The following is an 18813-nucleotide window of genomic DNA, read 5'->3' on the forward strand; positions in this document are numbered from 1 at the left end:
ACAATGACATTAACTAACCCTCAAAACTGATGTTAAAATTGAGACATTAGCCAGTATATCCTTATATTAAGGACATACCTGAGCCCGCACACCAACGCCAAGGTTTCTCAAGTGGTACGGGTCCTAACAACTAACCTACCTGTGCATGATAGGCAAAACCAGGAACCAAATTACAGCAGTATTAGGCCTAGGCTTGTAGACTGCTCCCAGGTTAGCTCCAGTGTGACTATGCACACATACAATGGGAGAGGGAGGGACAGGCTACAAGCCCCATCCTGGTTGGCTAGATATAGTGTCGGCCTCACAGGTGAAACCTTAATGCTCCCCAGTATGATGAAAAGGGTGCATTAGTATAAACTTTAGACATGAAACAACTTACAATTGCGTGGTCAGCAATGGCAAGAGATACTCAACCCCAAGTGCAGTTGTGCACCTATATTGGGGTGGAGCTCCTGCACTTGTGGTCCGTTGCTATGGGCGATCCCCAGCATAAAATATGCATACAATGGAGGATGCCTGCAAACGGTCACAAGCTCAGGTATGTCCTTAATATAAGGATATACTGGCTAATGTCTCAATTTTAACATCAGTTTTGAGGGTTAGTTAATGTCATTGTTACATCTACCACAGTAGTGAACCTATATTGTGGTCCATAAATGCAGGACCTCTACCCCAGCTTACATGGGGTATTTCTAGTATGAAGGCCCTTCAAATCCACTTCAAATCTGAACTTGTCCCTGAAAAATTCCGATTTACAAAATGTTGTCAAAAATTTTAAAATTGATGCTGAACTTTGAAGCCCTCTGATGTCTTCCAAAGGTAAAAACATGTCAACTTTATGATGCAAACATAAAATAGACATATTGTATATGTGAATCAATATATAATTTATTTGGAATGTCTATTTTCTGATAAGCAGAGAGCTTCAAAGTTAGAAAAATGCTAAATATTCTATTTTTTCAAATTTTGGAATTTTTCACCAATAAAATGATACAAGTATCGACGAAAATTTACCACTAACATAAAGTAGAATATGTCACGAAAAACAGTCTCGGAATCAAATTTATAAGTAAAAGCACCCCAGAGTTATTAATGTATAAAGTGATAGAGGTCAGATTTGAAAAAAATTCTCCCATCCTTAGGGTCATAATGGGCTCCGTCCCCAAGGGGTTAAAAGTTTAGATCACATCTTTTCCTGTTTATCAAACAAAATAATGACAGACAAAAATAAATATATTTGATATCGCCACATGCTTAAATGTCTGAACTATTATAACATAACATTAATTAATAACATTAATTAAGTCCAGAATTGCTTATTTTCGGTCGCTTCTTATGCCATCAAAAAAAGAAAAAAAGGCGATAAATGTCCCATCACAACAAAAATACAAAAAGAAATGCCTGGCCCCAGGTATCAAATGCTTCTTGTGATTTTATTGCCACAATAAATCTTAAGAACAGTGTGTAGTTGCCTACACCTTTCAGGCATTACTACCCTTAATCATGGCATAAGATACAATAAAATCTGAGACATTATATAACACACAAACAAGTCATGATTTGCTTCACTCGGTGGTATGCGAAATGTGGCAATGGATTACTGCATGGAACTCCATTAAAACGGACAAATTAACCCTATGGAACATATGAAAAGTGTAAATGTAGAAACAATGCATATAGATAAATGCAAAATCCATAGATGTAGTTTATGCATGTGCTCCAACGTAGGAGCCTCGTTCCAGGAGGAAGATCCAGAAAGACTCCCTATTCAGGAGAATGCGTTTGTGATCTCTCCCCCGTACAGGTCGTTTAACCCTCTCTATTCCAAGCACCTTCAGGTATCTGTTTTACCTTCATGCTTATCCCTGAAGTGCTTGGACAAGGTAGAGATATTAAATTGATTACTTTTACAGTCAGACACATGTCTTCTGATTCTCACTTTCAATGGTGTTGTAGTACAACTGACTTATTGGCATTTACATTCTTCGCAAGAAGCTAGATATACAGCAAACTAGATACAAAACAAAAATGGTACCAATAACAGATACAAAAACAGATTACAATGCAAAAAATGAGACTTCACCTTTTTCTGTATACGGAAAAAAAATTTTTTTTATATACAAAAGGTTACTGGGGAGATTAATTAAAATCTGTCCAGATGAAAAGTTGCAGAGTTGCCCATAGCGACCAATCAGATCGCTTCTTTCATTTTTCAGAGGCCTTATCAAAAATGAAAGAAGCTATCTGGTTGCTATGGGCAACTCTGCAATTTTTCCTCTGAACAGGTTTTAAAAAAAATCTCCCCTTATTTTTGAAAAGTAGTATAATAAAACAAAACCTATGTATTGAGTCTCATTGTAATCGTATCGACCTACAGAATATTGTTAAGTTGTTGTTTTTACTGAAAAGTGCACTGCGTTGAAAAGGAAGCCCCCACAAGTTACAATATGGCTGTTTTAATTTTTTTTTTGTGTATTTTTTTTTTTCAATTTTGCCTCACAAATGTTTCACCATTGAGTGATGCCATTACAAAGTACAATTGGTGGAGAATTCTGACTGGTCGCTATGAACAACAGTTCCACTGCATTTCCTCAAGGCCTGGAGACTTGGAGGTGACACATATGGGACAGGGTGCATATGGTCACATCAGGGGGGGGGGGGTTGGGCACAAAGGGGCTTAATGTGGCAGGTAAGCTAAGAATACAGGGATAGGGTCTCACAGGGACTTTAATCTGTATTCACAGACAGTATGGGGCAGTTAATGATAGAGGGGTGGTCAGGAGGTACACATGGAGGGATTGTTGCACCAGGTGAGCGGGAGCAGTAAGGAAGTGGCAGCCGAGATACCTGTTGCCGTGCTCTTCTTCCTGCAGCAGGGACACGATCCTGAGGCTTATCTCATGGCAGCTCAGATGCGCCAGGACAGCAGCACAAGGTTGGGGAGGGCCTCCGGTCACCTGCTCCAAGCAGCAGGTATTACTTTCTAAAAGCAAGCCATCTTGTTAGCCCATGCCTGCAAGGGACCACAGCCTGTAGAGCAGTGACCGCCAGCCCTGGCTCTTAAATCAGTGGCTCGCATATGCTGCTTTAACACTTGCGGCTGACGTTCGGTACTTTCAGAGCTGCGACAGGAGGTTGCTCCTTTACCACTTAAAACAGCGTTTGTGGCCGCAACTCAGAAATTGGCTGGCGACAGAATTTTTAGGGCTGGCATACGGGCCCACGGACAGTCTGGCCCACCGGCCAAAAGCCTGGAGTGCCCGATGGCCAGTCCGGCCCTGCACCGTACATATTAACCTTGTACTGATATTCTGAGTACAGGGATAATATGTACAGTGACAGGGTAAATTGGGGGCAAATGGTGGGGACCACAGCAGGATTTACTTATTAAATTACATCTCTCCCGCCGGCACACAGGACTCTGACGCAGCAAGATTAAGCAGGTGCAATAACTCCTCCTTTCTCCCAGCGCTTGCTGAGAAGCCAGGGTGGGAAAGCACGTAGGGACATGCCTGTGCGCTGTTTGTCATTTAAAGTGACACTGCCTAGTAATGATGAGCGGGCAGTAAGAGTGATGGTGCCGCGCTGTATTTACTGCGCAGCGCTTTAGTTGCCGGCGCTATTTTCTCTTCAGTTGTCGGCAGTCCCCCATGTGCCACTGAAATGCACGCCGCGTGCCACTCATGGCTTGAGTGCTGGGGGAGGAAGCTGATGGCTCTTTGCTCCACCACTTTTTAGATTACAACTGCATGTGCACCCTGAAGACACACATGTAGTTGTAAGCAGCACTCGCCCAGGGCAGATGTGCCTCCCTTCAATACAAGGTGGCAGAAGCACCCCTGTTTACATATCTGTGAGGTGTTGCTGCAAACTTTTCATTTTGTTTTTATTTTTTTATTCTTTTAGCTACTGTATTAGTTATTGCTGCTTCTTTATGATTTATTATGCTGCAATATTTTTTAGAGTCTTCTCTGAGCTAGCCCTTGTAAAAAAAAAAAAAAAAAAAAAAAAAAAATATGACAAACTGTTATTGTGTCAGAACTAAAGTGAAAGGCTAAAAAAGTGATGTCAGTGGGTTTGACTCTTCTGTAAGATCTGTGTGCCATATGACTTAAAATGTCTTTATTAAAATTCAGATGAGAATTTGTGATAAACGGTTGTCTGTAAAAGGCATTGCTTGTAGGGTAAGCAACAGTGATGTACAGTGGCACCGTAGGGACTTTGCTATGATACAGGTCCTATATAGAGATGAGTGAATTCACAGTGATTCAATAAGAACCTCACGGCTCGGCGTTTGCTGACTTTGGCCTGCATAAATTAGTTGAGCTTTCAGGTGCTCCGGTGGGCTGGAAAAGGTGGATACAGTCCTAGGAGACTAATTTATGCAGGCTAAAGTCAGCAACTACCGAAGTTCGTGACAAATCGAATCACTGTAACTTAGCTCATCTCTAGTCCTATACACATGGCTTTTACAGAATTAACTTCTAATGCTTATCAGCATGTGCTCACATTTCTGAATTGTAATCAGCACACAGTGTTATCTCATTTAATTCCATTCATGTGCCAATACTAACTAAATTAAAACATTTATACAGTATTTCTGACAGAAAAGGATTGCAGTAACACATATTTTGCTATACACATGTTTATTCCCTTTGTGTGTGTATTGGAACTAAACCAAAAAAGGGAGGAAAAAAAGCTAATTGGACATAATGTCACACCAGACTCCAAAAATGTGCTGGACAAAATTATTGGCACCCTTTAAAAATTGTGGAAAAATAAGATTGTTTCAAGCATTTGATGCTCCTTTAAACTCACCTGGGGCAAATAACAGGTGTGGGCAATATAAAAATCACATCTGAAAGCCGATAAAAAGGAGAGAATTTCACTCAGTCTTTGCACTGTGTGTGCCACACTAAGCAGAAAGAGGAGAGGAGAACTGTCTTAGGACTTGAGAACCAAAATTGTGGAAAAATATTAACAATCTCAAGGTTACAAGTCCATCTCCCGAGATCTAGATTTGCCTGTGTCCACAGTGCGCAACATTATCAAGAAGTTTGCAACCCATGGCACTGTAGCTAATCTCCCTGGGCGTGGACGGAAGAGAAAAATTGATGAAAGGTGTCAACGCAGGATAGTCCAGATGGTGGATAAGCAGCCCCAAACAAGTTCCAAAGATAGTTTGCGCTGACAATGATGCTCCCTGAGCCTGCAGGACCGCTTCAATCAGTCGACATTTAAATGAAATGAAGCGCTATGGCAGGAGACCCAGGAGGACCCCACTGCTGACACAAAGACATAAAAAAGAAAGACTACATTTTGCCAAAATGAACTTGAGTAAGCCAAAATCCTTCTGGGAAAACTTGTTGTGGACAGATGAGACCAAGATAGAGCTTTTTGCTAAAGCACTTAATTCTACTGTTTAACAAAAATGGAATGAGGCCTACAAAGAAAAGAACACAGTACCTACAGTGAAATATGAAAAAAGAGGGATGGAGTTACTTATTTCAATATAAAAATATACATATTTTATTGATATTCATTAAAATAACAAAAAAGCATGAAATACATAGCAAGGGAAGAAGAAATTCCACTGGATGAGAATAAATGAGCATCACTCCAGATCAGACCCACATCACAATAAAGAAAAAAATTACAAGGTAAGTATTCCCCATATGCATGCACTATATATTGTTAAGGGCGGAAGATTCGCCTATCCTATCCTATAGGGGTGGCGTCGCTCCAGCAGACCTCCACATAATATTTTGCACAAATTATTGGTATGTATGTACTCCTGATTGTCTCTACCATGGATAGGATGGGCGAATCTTCCACCCATAACCATATATAGTGCATGTATATGGGAAATACTTACCTTGTAATTTTCTTCTTTTTTGTGATGTGGGTCTGATCTGGAGTGATTCTCATTTATTCTCACCCAGTGGAATTTCTTCTTCCCTTGCTATGTATTTTATGCTTTTTTGTCATTTTAATGTATACCAATAAAATATGTATATTTTTAAATTGAAATAAGTAACTCCATCCCTCTTTTTTGTAATTAATATTCGTGTAGGAGTACACAATAGGTCCTATGCTTTTGTGCACATGCTGATATAAATTGTTTTTGAATAGCAAGAATTTGCCTTTGTATATCTACAGTGAAATATGGTGGAGGTTCAATTATGTTTTGGGGTTGTTTTGCTGACTCTTGCACTGGGTGCCTTGAATGTGTGCAAGGCATCATGAAATCTGAGGATTACCAATGGATTTTGGGTCGCACTGTACAGCCCAGTGTCAGAAAGCTGGGTTTGCATCCGAGATTTTGGGTCTTCCAGCAGGACAATGACCCCAAACATACGTCAAAAAGAACCCAGAAATGGATGGCAACAAAGCGCTGGAGAGTTCTGAAGTGGCCATCAATGAGTCCAGATCTAAACCCCATGGAACACCTGTGGAGAGATCTTAAAATTGCTGTTGGGAAAAGGCGCCTTCCAATAAGAGAGACCTGGAGCAGTTTGCAAAGGAAGAGTGGTCCAACATTCCGGCTGAGAGGTGTAAGAAGCTTATTGATGGTGTATAGCAAAACATGTGTTACTGCAATCCTTCTCTGTGAGAAATACTTCATTTTCTATAAAAATTTCACGGGTGCCAACATTTACGGCCATGAATGTGAGATATATATAATTGTTTTACTCTGTCTTTATTTAGCTTGACTCCAGAAATAATCAGTACACCTTCATCTCCTGAAGAAGAACACAAACTATTTTTAAATACTGAGATTCAACTTGATAGACGTGTTCCAACAACAAAAATTCAGATAAGACTGGCTGATGGAAGTCGCTTGGTCCAGAGATTCAACCTCAGTCATAGGTAACACAAAAACTCTTTTTTTTTTTTTTTTATTGAAAGTGTATGTGGTCAGTTTATATGGTAATGATGTTGTCTGCCCTGGACTGTAAAGGGTTTGATCATACCCTCACACTCAGTGGGTTTTGTGTAATGTTGCATAGAAAATGAACACTTAGGCTTAGCAGACTGAGCCCCTACTTCATAAGATGTATGTATGTAATTTTAATTTTCATTGAATATTAAAAAGTTCAGTCCTGTTTCAGTAGCATGATTTTGAAGCTTTAAAAGAGCTATTGAGAAATACCCCTGTGTGTTGTAGACAATCTACCGAAGCTCTGTGCATTTTTAATGTAAATTTATAGGATATTCAGTATTTGTAGGTCTCTATACATATGGAGCCATTAGTCAGTTTGAACACCATAGCGATAGAGTACAGTAGACATTTTACCCTAATGGACTCCTTGAAAATTTGTAATAATAATGCACTATTGTTTTTGCATTTTTCCAGAATTACGGATATACGTCACTTTATAATCCAGTCTCGCCCAGACTTTGCACAGACTGACTTTGTCTTGGTGACCACATTTCCCAACGCAGAACTTACAGACGAAGACCAGACCTTAGAAGAAGCCGATATACTCAACACTGTGATTCTTCAGAGAATTAAGTAACTCTGCCTTTACACTGGCTGTAGCTGAAGAAATATTTTAAGTGCCATTCCTGCCTCCAACCAGTAGAATTTATATATTCTCCCATTATGTAGTTATCCTATAGCCATCAGTATATTGCTGATGTTTAGAAATGTAAGATAGATATTTTACATTGCCTTTTTTTCTTGAAGCAAATAGTATAGTTTTTACACACCGTCCAATTTTATATTACTATATAATTAAAAGGGTATTCCAAGTTTATAAATCTTATTCCCTATCCAAAGGATAGGGGATAAGATGTATGATCACAAAGGTCCCACTGCTGGGGACCCCAACGATCTCTGTGCAACTCCGGCATTCTGTGCCGGGCGCTGAATCAGAGACCGGGGACGTGACGTAACGGCCACACCCCCTAGTGACATCACACCACACCCCCTCCATGCATGTCTATGGGAGGGGGGCGTCAATAGTTTCAATGTTATGGCTGACCAGTGTATATGAAAAGCCAATGATGAAAATGCATCATGTTTAGACTATTTGATATTTCTGAATATATTTTATATAGTCAAACCACTGGATGCATAATATATGGATAACTGCAGGTAGGAGGTTCTCTATTCACCAGAGGGTTGTTATATGATTTATCATTGTATTACCACAGATTCTAATTACACCCCATTTGGGTACAAGACTCTCAACGCGTTTCTACTGAAAGTGAGGTCAGCATCCTCAGGAGTGTATGAATTGCAAAAGTAAACAATTAGCAGCAAAAATACATCAAGAGGGGTGAGCCATACATATATGCACCACAGCTATTGGTCCAGCTCAAATCTGGTGCATACTGTCCTGTATTCAAGTTCTCTAGGATGTGACAACCAGTGGATATATATATTGCACAAACTCTATTGCATAAGTTCATAAATGTTAAATACCTAATGTCCTAGGGTGTTGCCACCAGTAAACCAGGTATATTGCACAAATCCTATTGCATATATTTATATTGCACAGGTATATATTGCACTAGAATAAGCATCAAGCTATATTGCACAGGTAACAGTGCACATAGTGCGTTGTCTACTTCTACGCAGTTTGCATTCAGCCTTCATTGCGAGCAGCGCTGTACGGGACATTTAGAGGAGGTCAGTCAAGTGCTACCTGTCCAGCATTCTGGCTTCCCAGGAGAGTGTGCTAGGATTTGGGCGGTGCTCATCTCTTCTTTGCGCCACTCTACTTTATCCATTAATATTGCACATAAGTAGATTGCACATATTCCCTTTTGTATTCAGCCCGTTTCCAAGTGCCCTGGAAGCTGGTTATGAAGCCAAACTTCCTTTACTAACGATCCCCCTCAGTATTGTAGCTACGCTCAGTGGAGCATAATCCAGCCTCGTCAGTAGCAGGGATCGGAATGAGCGCAGCACCGGGTAGCGTGTTTGCATCATCAGCCGTCGCCTGGCAACTTCGCTCTGCAGACGCTGACTCCTCCACGCCTCCGCCCGCCCCAAAAGGCGTGTCCAGGCAGATTGGGTTACCAATAGCTGCCTGGTACGGTATAATGCAGCGCTGCCCACAAATTATTACTGTTACTTTGACTGGCATGTTTTAAAAGGCTTTGGTATACATAAAACCTGACATGCAGCATATAAGTATGGTTTATAAGTCAGCACACATTTGGTGTTTTATGCACTACCGAAAGTGCATAAAGGCCTTAAACCACGTTTCAGGAATCTGGAGCCTCTCGCACAACCTAGGCACGTACATTGACAGGGTCCTCAGGCCTTTTGTCCTTTCACTTCCCTCCTATGTGAGGGATACTAAGGGCCTCCTCCAGAAATTGAAGGGGGTCACACTTGATCAAAGCACCTTACTTGGCAGTATATATGTTGAGGCACTGTACTCCTCTATTCCCCATGAACAGGGATTAAAAGCAGTGAGTTATCTTTCCACAAGAGGTGTACAATACAACAATCCTAATGACTTTGTCCTGGAGTCTATCCTAACCAGAAATGATTGGTCATCTTTACCACCAGCACAGGGGCACTGCAATGGGAAGTCCTTGTGCCCCTACATACACTTATCTGCTCCTCGGCTGGTGAGAGGCGACCCTGTTTTTTAATGGTGATCGGGAAATTTTTGAGGGTTTTTACGTTTTTATGGTCCAGGTTCATTGACGATGTTTTATCCTGTGGGCGGGCTCAGATTCTGATTTTATTTCGAATGAAGTGGGGCTCCACTTTACATTCGAGATGAGTAACCATACTTTGCCCTTTCTTGACATCTCTATTTCTAAAGCTGCAAATGGGAGTCTCGTGACCACAGTATACCACAAATAAATGGCCACAAATAACCTCTTGAAATGGGAGAGCTGCCACCCGGTCCCCATGAAATGGGGGACACTGAAGGGGCAGTATCTCCGTCTCAGGAGGAACTGCTCTAACAGTGAGGATTTCAAACAAAAGGCTGGGGACCTCAGAATGAGGTTCAGAAAATGAGGGTCTGACTATATCCTTAAAGGGGCATATAAAGATGCACTAGAAACGAAGGACCAAAAGTGGCACGAAATATAGGGACCTATGATAAAGCCGCCCAAAAAATAAGAACTATACTCCAGAAACACTGGGAGATTTTAAAGATGAATAAGGACATGGAGGATTATTTAGGCAATTACCCTCAGATCACCTATAGGCGGGGGAGGAATTTTAGTGACCAATTCTAGGAGTCAATCCAGTATTAACACATGGCTGGGGAGGGAGAAACTGAAGGGCAATTTAAAATGTAAGGCATGTACCTTCATGATTAAAACAAAAGATGTTGAAAATATACGGGTAGAAAGTACCCCATAAGAAGCTTTAGTAATTGTAACACTAAGGCAGTGATCTACATGGCTACTTGCCCATGCCCCCCAGCAATAAGTGGGAAAGACATTGAGAGAATTGAAGAAAAGAATCCTTGAACACATAGGTGATGTGCAAAATCGCAGTGATAAACCGCTGGCAAAACATTTGACTGCACACCATGGAGGAGATTGGCGTAAACTAGTATTACAGGGAAGAGAGGTCATTCGCCCATCTGTAAGATGGGAATATGGACAGAATCTTACTGCAGAAATAATGCAGGTGCCTATTCGAACTGGACAGTCAGTCTCCAAGGGGGATCAATGAAAACAGTAACTTTAACTGCTTTATCTTAGTCAAGAAATGGGGGATGGTAGGAAGGGTAGACCACATTAGGCAGTTCAGGGAGGCCTTAGGAGGTTTCTAGGATTCAGTGGCGGTATTAATTGTTAGGTAGGGCGAACCATGGATTATAGGGTGTAGGTTCCTGTGTGGGACCGCACTTTTAAGGACGATCACCCCACCTAGGTTTAGGGCCCCCTATTTAGGGACTCCTAGGGTAACTCAAGTATGGGCCCAACGCCACTGTTATTAACCTGTCCTACACTCACCCGTTTTATTATTTTTACTGAGGTGACTGAGTTGACACCCACCATCCCCCAAAAAGATAGACCCCCCCCCCCCCCCCATTTGCATTTGATAATTTTTATTTTTTGGTAATATGACAACCTTATCTTTAATCTTCCTGATGGGCATGATAATAATATAAAATAAAAAATCTCTGTGAATATCTTGATGGATATGCATCTTGGGAAATGAGTGTCAATAAATATCATGCCTTTCCTTTCTAAACCATACCTTTTCTATGCTGACATCATAAACCGTACTTATATGCTGCATGCCATGTTTTATGTATACCAAAGCCTTTTAAACATGCCAGTCAAAATAACTGTTATATTTCGTGGGCAGCGCTGCATTATACCGTACCAGGCAGCTATCAGTAACCCGATCTGGCGTAGAGGAGTCAGCTTCTGCAGAGCGAAGTTGCCAGGAGACCTGCCGGGATCGTCACTTTCGGGGCGGGTAGCTACTTCCTGGCGACCGCTAATGATACAAACACTTTGCCCGGTCCCTGCTATTGCCGAGGCTGGATTATGCTCGACTGTGCGTCGCTCCAATACTAAGGGGGATCGTCCGCAGAGGAAGTTTGGTTTCAAAACCAGATTTCAGGGCACTTGGAAACTGGCTGAATACAAAAGGGAATATGTGCAATCTACTTATGTGCAATATTACCTGTGCAATATAGTATACCTGTGCAATAGTTGTCATGTGCAATATAAATATATGCAATAGTATTTGTGAAATATATCTTATTGGTTTACTGGTGGCAACACCCTAGGACATATATGCAATAGAGTTTGTGCAATATATATATATATCCACTGGTTGTCACATCCTAGAGAACTTGAATACAGGACAGTATGCACCACATTTGAGCTGGACCAATAGCTGTGGTGCATATATCTATGGCTCACCCCCCTTGATGTATTTTTGCTGCTAATTGTTTACTTGTGCAACACATACTCTTCTGAGGACGCTGAACTCACTTTCAGTAGAAACGCGTTGAGTGTCTTGTACCTGATTGGGGTGTAATTAGAATCTGTGGTAATACACCAGTGGTGAATCTTATTCGCCTATGTTCTATTAACCCTGTAGTGGTATCTAAACTATATTTTGTGTCTATAATTTGGAGCACTTGTTTCTTGGTTTTGGGATCACATCATTATTTTGGTGGTTTTTAATTGATCTCAATAAAAATTATTTGTTTTAGGCACTTCTCTATTATTCTTGTTAAGGTACTGACCGTGTAGCCGAGAAGTAACTCCCAGAGGGCATAGGGTAGGCCACATAACTATCTAACATCAGTTTGGTGTTAATGCAGGAAGATATATTAGAATAAGTGTACTTTTCTGCATGAGGTTGGACAGAGAGGCAACAGTCTAGAGCTACATCTACTATTTTCATCAAATGTTTTTGACTTTAAAAACTGTCTAATAATAATTAAGAAACTTAATTTAAAGGAAACTAAAATTTATTCCTTAATCAGAAGGCTTCAATTTTGGAATTGGTATCATCTGACTGGTATCTCAAATTTTCCAGATACAACCATCAGAAATAAAAAGACGGTTGATGGCAGAAAAAGACTACATAGTCCATCCAGTTTTGCTTTACGTTATTTCCCTTTTTATTTTAAGGATGTATGTTTAGCCCAGGTCTGCTTAAACTGGTGCCAAAAAGTTATACAGATTTGTAAATTACTACTATTAAACAATCTTTATCCTTCCAGTACTTATTGTCGGCTGTATATTACAGAGAACGTTCTTTTGTTTTTGGATTTCTTTCTTTTTTCTGTCCACAGTGCTCTCTGCTGACACCTGTCTGTATCAGGAACTGTCCAGAGAAGCATAGGTTTGCTATGGGGATTTGCTCCTGTTCTGGACAGTTCCTGATACGGACAGAGGTGTCAGCAGAGAGTACCGTGGACAGAAAAAAAAAATTAAGAATTAAGATAATTTTTTTTTTAAATAGAAGTAATTTACAAATGTGTTTAACTTTCTGGCACCAGTTGATGGAAAAAAAAATAATAAAAATGTTTTCCACAGGAGTACCCCTTTAAAGCGTACCTGTCACAGTGCAAAAAAAAAATGTATATGTTGCTCAGTACCTTATCCTGATCATGTACATATCATATTCATGTGTCTAGGAACTATATATCCCTAACAAATCGAGTTTATATGTTGCTCACTTGCTTTCTTTCTTTTCGTTCTGAGGGGGCGTGTCCATCTCTCTCACTGTGATGACTCATTTGCTCTGAGTCTAAGAGCGGCCTGGCAGTCTGCAAATCGCTGCACAGTAGTTTTCATGCATACATTTTCTATCTGTTCCTAGTAAAGCTGGATGATAATCAGCATAGCTGTCACTATGTGTGTCATTCAGCTTTCACAGACTCCTGAATGTCTGATCAGCTTCTTTGTCATTCAGGAGGTCAGAAAGCTTTGGCTGTTTTAGCATGCTGGGAGTTGTAGTTTTGCATCGCAAAAGCAGGAGCTGCAGTGTTTATAAAGCAGTGTTGCCTTTAGCTGTTGCAAAACTACAACTCCCAGGATGCCCACACATCCTTTGTCTGTAGTTGTACAAGAGCTGGAGGCACACAGCTGGAGAATACACAGCTCTAAAACAGAGTTTTACAAAGATTGTACCCCCAGCCGTTGTAAAACTACAACTCCCATCATGTGAGTTGTAGTTCAGGAACAGCTGAAGGCTGTAGTGGTTCAATGGTGATCTTCTATACTGGATACCAACTTGCTTTACGGCCGGTATACAGTATGCTGCAAAATACAGAGTAGTCTGTCTGCATAAAGAAAGATGATCTCTAGTGGTAGCTATTTTCATTTTAGATTTTTTTGTAAAATTTACTTTTTTTTATTTTTGACAGTAAAAAAGTCATCTTATCAGTAGTACTACAAAATATAAAAAGTTTTTCATAATGACAGTGCCTCTTTAAATGTACTTATACATTTTTTAACTATATCCATAGGGCTTACAATATTAAAGGGGTATTCTGGGGAGAATTTTTTTTAAATCAAATAGTGTCAGAGATGGACCTCTTTGCTGCCAACTCCTTCCATGTCAGGAGCTGCACATAGCAGGAGAGGTTTACTATGGCATTTTGCTTCTACTCTGGACAGTTCCTGACATGGACAGTGGTGGCAGCAAAGAGCACTGTGTCTGATAGGAAAGACAGGTACTAGTTGATTTGAAAAATAAAAATCTCTGAAGTACCACTTTAAAGGGGTTTTCCGGGCATTTACCATTCATGGCTTAAACACAGGATAGGCCATCAATGGCTGATTGGCGGGGTGCAAAGCTGCAGCTCTGGCACTTACACACTGAAAGGCTAGAATGTTTTTCTGTTTGTTGTGTAGCGGTGGTGCCAGGTTACTGCAGCTCAGTTCCCATTAAAGTGAATTGGAGCCTGCACTGCAGTAACCCTGGGTCACCACTTCATAGTGAATGGAGCCGTCTGCTTTCAGCCATTCACTGTGTATGTGCCAGAAGCCACAGCTATGTTGAACAGCCAATGTATGGTCCATGAATATTAAAGGAGTAGTCCAGTGCTGAAAAACGTATCCCCTATCCTAAGGATAGGGTATAAGTTTCAGATTGCAGATGGTCCGACCGCTGCCCCCCCGCGATCTCCTGTACGGGGCCCGGCTCCCTGGCCAGATAGCGGGTGTCGACCATTACACGAAGTGGTGGGTGAAACCCCCTCAACACAGCGCTATGGCAGAGACAGAGATTGCCGAAGGCAGCGCTCCGGCTCTGCCATAGAATTGTATTGAGGGGGCGTGTCAGCCGCCGCTTCGTGTGGTGGTCAACATGCCCCCTTCCCGCGGGCTGCCGGGGCCCCGTACAGGAGATCGCGGGGGGCCCCACCGGTCGGACCCCCCACGATCTGAAACTTATCACGTATCCTTATGATAGGGGATAAGTTTTTCAGCACTGGATATCTCCTTTAAATGTCCATAAAAGTCTTTAAATTCAAAAATAACCTGTCAGTGTGTATGAAAACCTACACAAACACTGGGAGAATATACAGACTCCATGAAAATGTTGCCCTTGGTCAGACTATATCTCAGGATCTCAGTGCTGCAAAGCAATAGAGCTAACCACTGTGGGCCCCTTTTTCTTGTGTTTTACTTACTGATTAAACCTTGTTTAAATGTTTAATGTTAATCACTACATCCTAAGGGGTCCAAATAAGGAGCAACATTTATATGAACTGATAAAATGTACGTATTTTATTAGCATCAGTTTTTACTACTTTGGCATGTGCTGCCGAACACTTCTCGACGCTGTAACTTGCAATCGCAGCAGGTCCCAGGAGTGAGACCCGGTGCAATCTCAAAATCTCAAAAAGTTGTTTTAAGTGACAGTTTAACAATAGATATAAATGCATGTAAATGCATTGCTGAGAAGTGCATCTTAATACACCCTGCACTTAAAGGGGTACTCCGCTGCTCAGTGTTTGTAAACTGTTCCGAACGCTGGAGTCGGGAGCTCGTGATGACATAGCCCCGCCCCCTCATGACATCACAACCCATCCCCTCAATGCAAGTCTATGGGAGGGGGCGTGGCAGCCATCACGCCCCCTCCCATAGACTTGCATTAAGGGGGCATGGCGTGGCATCATGAGGGGGCAGGGCTATGACATCACGAGCTCCCGGCTCCAGCGTTCGAAAACATTTGTACCAAACGCTGAGCAATGGAGTACCCCTTTTAACATGCTAATGCAGTGTCTATCTTACACTAAAGTAATAGCTTCCAGAAACATGACGGCTATTTACATCTGTACACTGTAAGCCAGGATTTTCCACTACCTTTAGCTTCAATTTTAGGTCACAATAAATTCTTAGTATGAGTACATTTCAGTTTTACATCTGGAATTGTAGTTGGTAAGCCATAGTTTTCCAACATAGTTGGATATTTTTAAAGGGGTTGGCTTGTGACTTGTGTTTAATTAAAATATGTGTTAGTGGAAATAATAGGACACTTGCATACTGTTCTGCAATACAGTTCTGTCCCGTAATACACATTGATTAAGTTCTGCCCCCTCCATAATATGACATTGCATGGAGGAGCAAATGACCATTTTGGTACTCACCTAAGGAGTGGTCTAAGCCCTTTAAATGGGCACTGTCACTTTAAAAAAAACTTTTAAAATGTTGTAGAGAGATGTCAAAAGTTTTGATGGGTCAGGGTCTGAGTGTCCGGACCTCAACTGTTAAGCAGAACAAGCCTGGAGAAGAGTGCTCTAAGTGAGACAAACTTACAATGTAAGTCTATGGGATTGTCTCTGTCAGCCATGCTGTTCTCTCAGCTCTATCTAGTGATTAGTCGGTGTCTGAACACGCAGCCCCTGACTAATCAAAACTTTGAAATGTCTCTATGACATGTCAAAAGTTTTTTTTAAATGATAGATGCACTTTAACTTTGACAGATGTGTCCTTAGTAAAGTTAATTATGCAATGAAGGAAGTATCACCGTATTGGCAAACTGTTGTCTCTCTGGATTTGTCTGTATTAGTATATACTTAAAATTAAAAATCTGCAGCATCTTTTCTTAAAACACTGCATTATTAGTAATGGCTGTGCTATTCCACCTGTAAATTTATGCATAGTTTGACAACTGGGTGTTACCATTCCCCTTGTGATTAATGCGTCACTGTACAGTCTGATGCTGTCATTACTTATTTGACTGTAAATCACTTTCTTTTTGGTCCTTTGAGATTAACATAGTTGCAGTATTTAGTGGTAACCAGATGTAGCAAAACGTGTTGGGGTCTGTGCTTCATGGTCTGTATGGTTAAGTTTATATCTTTTGTGAATGCATTATACTTGGGTTGTTTTATTATAGTAAGCTTTGGTCACTTTGTATTTATTGTACAGGGTGGGCCATTTATATGGATACACCTTAATGAAATGGGAATGGTTGGTGATATTAACGTCCTGTTTGTGGCACATTAGTATATGTGAGGGGGGAAACTTTTCAAGATGGGTGGTGACCATGGTGGCCATTTTGAAGTCGGCCATTTTGAATCCAACTTTTGTTTTTTCAATAGGAAGAGGGTTGTGTGACACATCAAACTTATTGGGAATTTCACAAGAAAAACACTGGTGTGCTTGGTTTTAACATAACTTTATTCTTTCATGAGTTATTTACAAGTTTCCGGGTAATTCAATTCAAGTTTCCGGGTTCAATGCAAGACACCCTAAGAGACCACCCATCTCCCATCCTACAGTTAGCAAACTGCTTGCTAAGTTTCGTGAAACTGGTTCAGTGTTGGATTTGCCAAAATGTGGACACATAAAATCTGTCACTAATGAAGAAACATCAGTGGCTGTCCTAGCTTCATTCAGCAAGAGCCCACAGCGTAGCACTCGCCGCATGTCACTGGAGACTGGCATTAGTCAAACATCCCTTCGGCGGATATTAGCTACTCACAAATGGCACCCTTACAAACTCCAGCATCTCAACAAGGATGACCCAGATCGGTGCACTGAATTTGCAGAATGGGCAAAACAAAAATTGGAACAGGACCCTCAGTTTACGCAGAAGATTTTGTTCAGTGATGAGGCAAACTTTTATGTGAATGGGGAAGTTAACAAACAAAACCACCGCTATTGGTCTGACACTAACCCACATTGGATAGATCCCTCCAAGACTGTTGGAACACAAAAATTGATCGTATGGTGTGGTATATGGGGTACAAAGATAGTGGGGCCATTCTTCATCAATGGAAACCTCAAGGCCACTGGATATGCAAAATTGCTACATGATGATTTGTTTCCCTCTTTATGCACTGAAGCTGCACGTTCACTGAGTTTTTCCAGCAAGATGGTGCACCAGCACATTATGGGTGTCAGGTCAGTGCATTCCTAGATGAACAGTTTCCTGGAAAGTGGATTGGTCGTTATGGGCCAATTGAATGACCCCCAAGATCTCCCGATCTGACCCCCTTAGACTTTTATCTTTGGGGTCATCTGAAGGCAATTGTCTATGCTGTGAAGATACGAGATGTGCAGCACCTGAAACTACGGATACTGGAAGCCTGTGCTAGCATTTCTACTGAGGTGTTGCTATCGGTGTGTGGAGAGGGGGAGAAGAGGGTTGCATTGACAATCCAACACAATGGGCAGCACATTGAACACATTTTATAAGTGGTCAGAAACTTGTAAATAGCTCATGAAAGAATAAAGTTAAGTTAAAACCAAGCACATCATTGTTTTTCTTGTGAAATTCCCAATAAGTTTGTGTCACATGACCCTCTTCCTATTGAAAAAACAAAAGTTTGATTCAAAATGGCCGACTTCAAAATGGCTGCCATGGTCACCACCCATCTTGAAAAGTTTCCCCCCTCACATATACTAATGTGCCACAAACAGGAAGTTAATATCACCAATCATTCCCATTTTATTAAGGTGTATCCATATAAATGGCCCACCCTGTATATATACCTTGTTGGTACTATTTAACCCTTAAAGGGGTACTCCGGTGGAATTTTTTTATTTTTTATTAAATGAACTGGTGCCAGAATGTTAAACATATTTATAAATTACATCTATTTAACCCCTTAAGGACCACAGTTTTTTTTTTTTTTTTTGCACTTTCGTATTTTCCACCTCACCTTCTAAAGCTTTCCGTTTTGCACCTACAGACCCATATGAGGGCTTGTTTTTTGTGCTGCCAATTGTACTTTGTAATGACATCAATCATTTCACCACCAAATTTACAGTAAAACCAGAAAGAAAATATTTGTGGGGCAAAATTGGAAAAAAAAAACACAATTTTGAAACTCTTGGGGGCTTTGTATCTTTATTCAGTATTTCCATACGGTTTCAAGAATATCTAATTTATAT

The 18813-nt window shown here is 40.9% G+C and overlaps 1 protein-coding gene across 1 annotated transcript in view; it reads left to right on the forward strand.

Moving 5' to 3' along the window:
* Positions 1-8209, forward strand: part of UBXN2B (UBX domain protein 2B) — a 78816-nt gene extending 70607 nt beyond the window's left edge. Inside the window, exons 7-8 of the mRNA XM_056522002.1 lie at positions 6709-6870; positions 7358-8209. Of these exons, the coding sequence (XP_056377977.1) occupies positions 6709-6870; positions 7358-7520 (325 nt within the window). The 3' untranslated portion in view covers positions 7521-8209. The remainder of the gene's footprint in view (positions 1-6708; positions 6871-7357) is intronic.
* The last annotated feature ends 10604 nt before the right edge of the window (positions 8210-18813 follow it).

This window comes from Hyla sarda, chromosome 5 (genome assembly GCF_029499605.1).
Source record: "Hyla sarda isolate aHylSar1 chromosome 5, aHylSar1.hap1, whole genome shotgun sequence".
NCBI lineage: Eukaryota > Metazoa > Chordata > Amphibia > Anura > Hylidae > Hyla > Hyla sarda.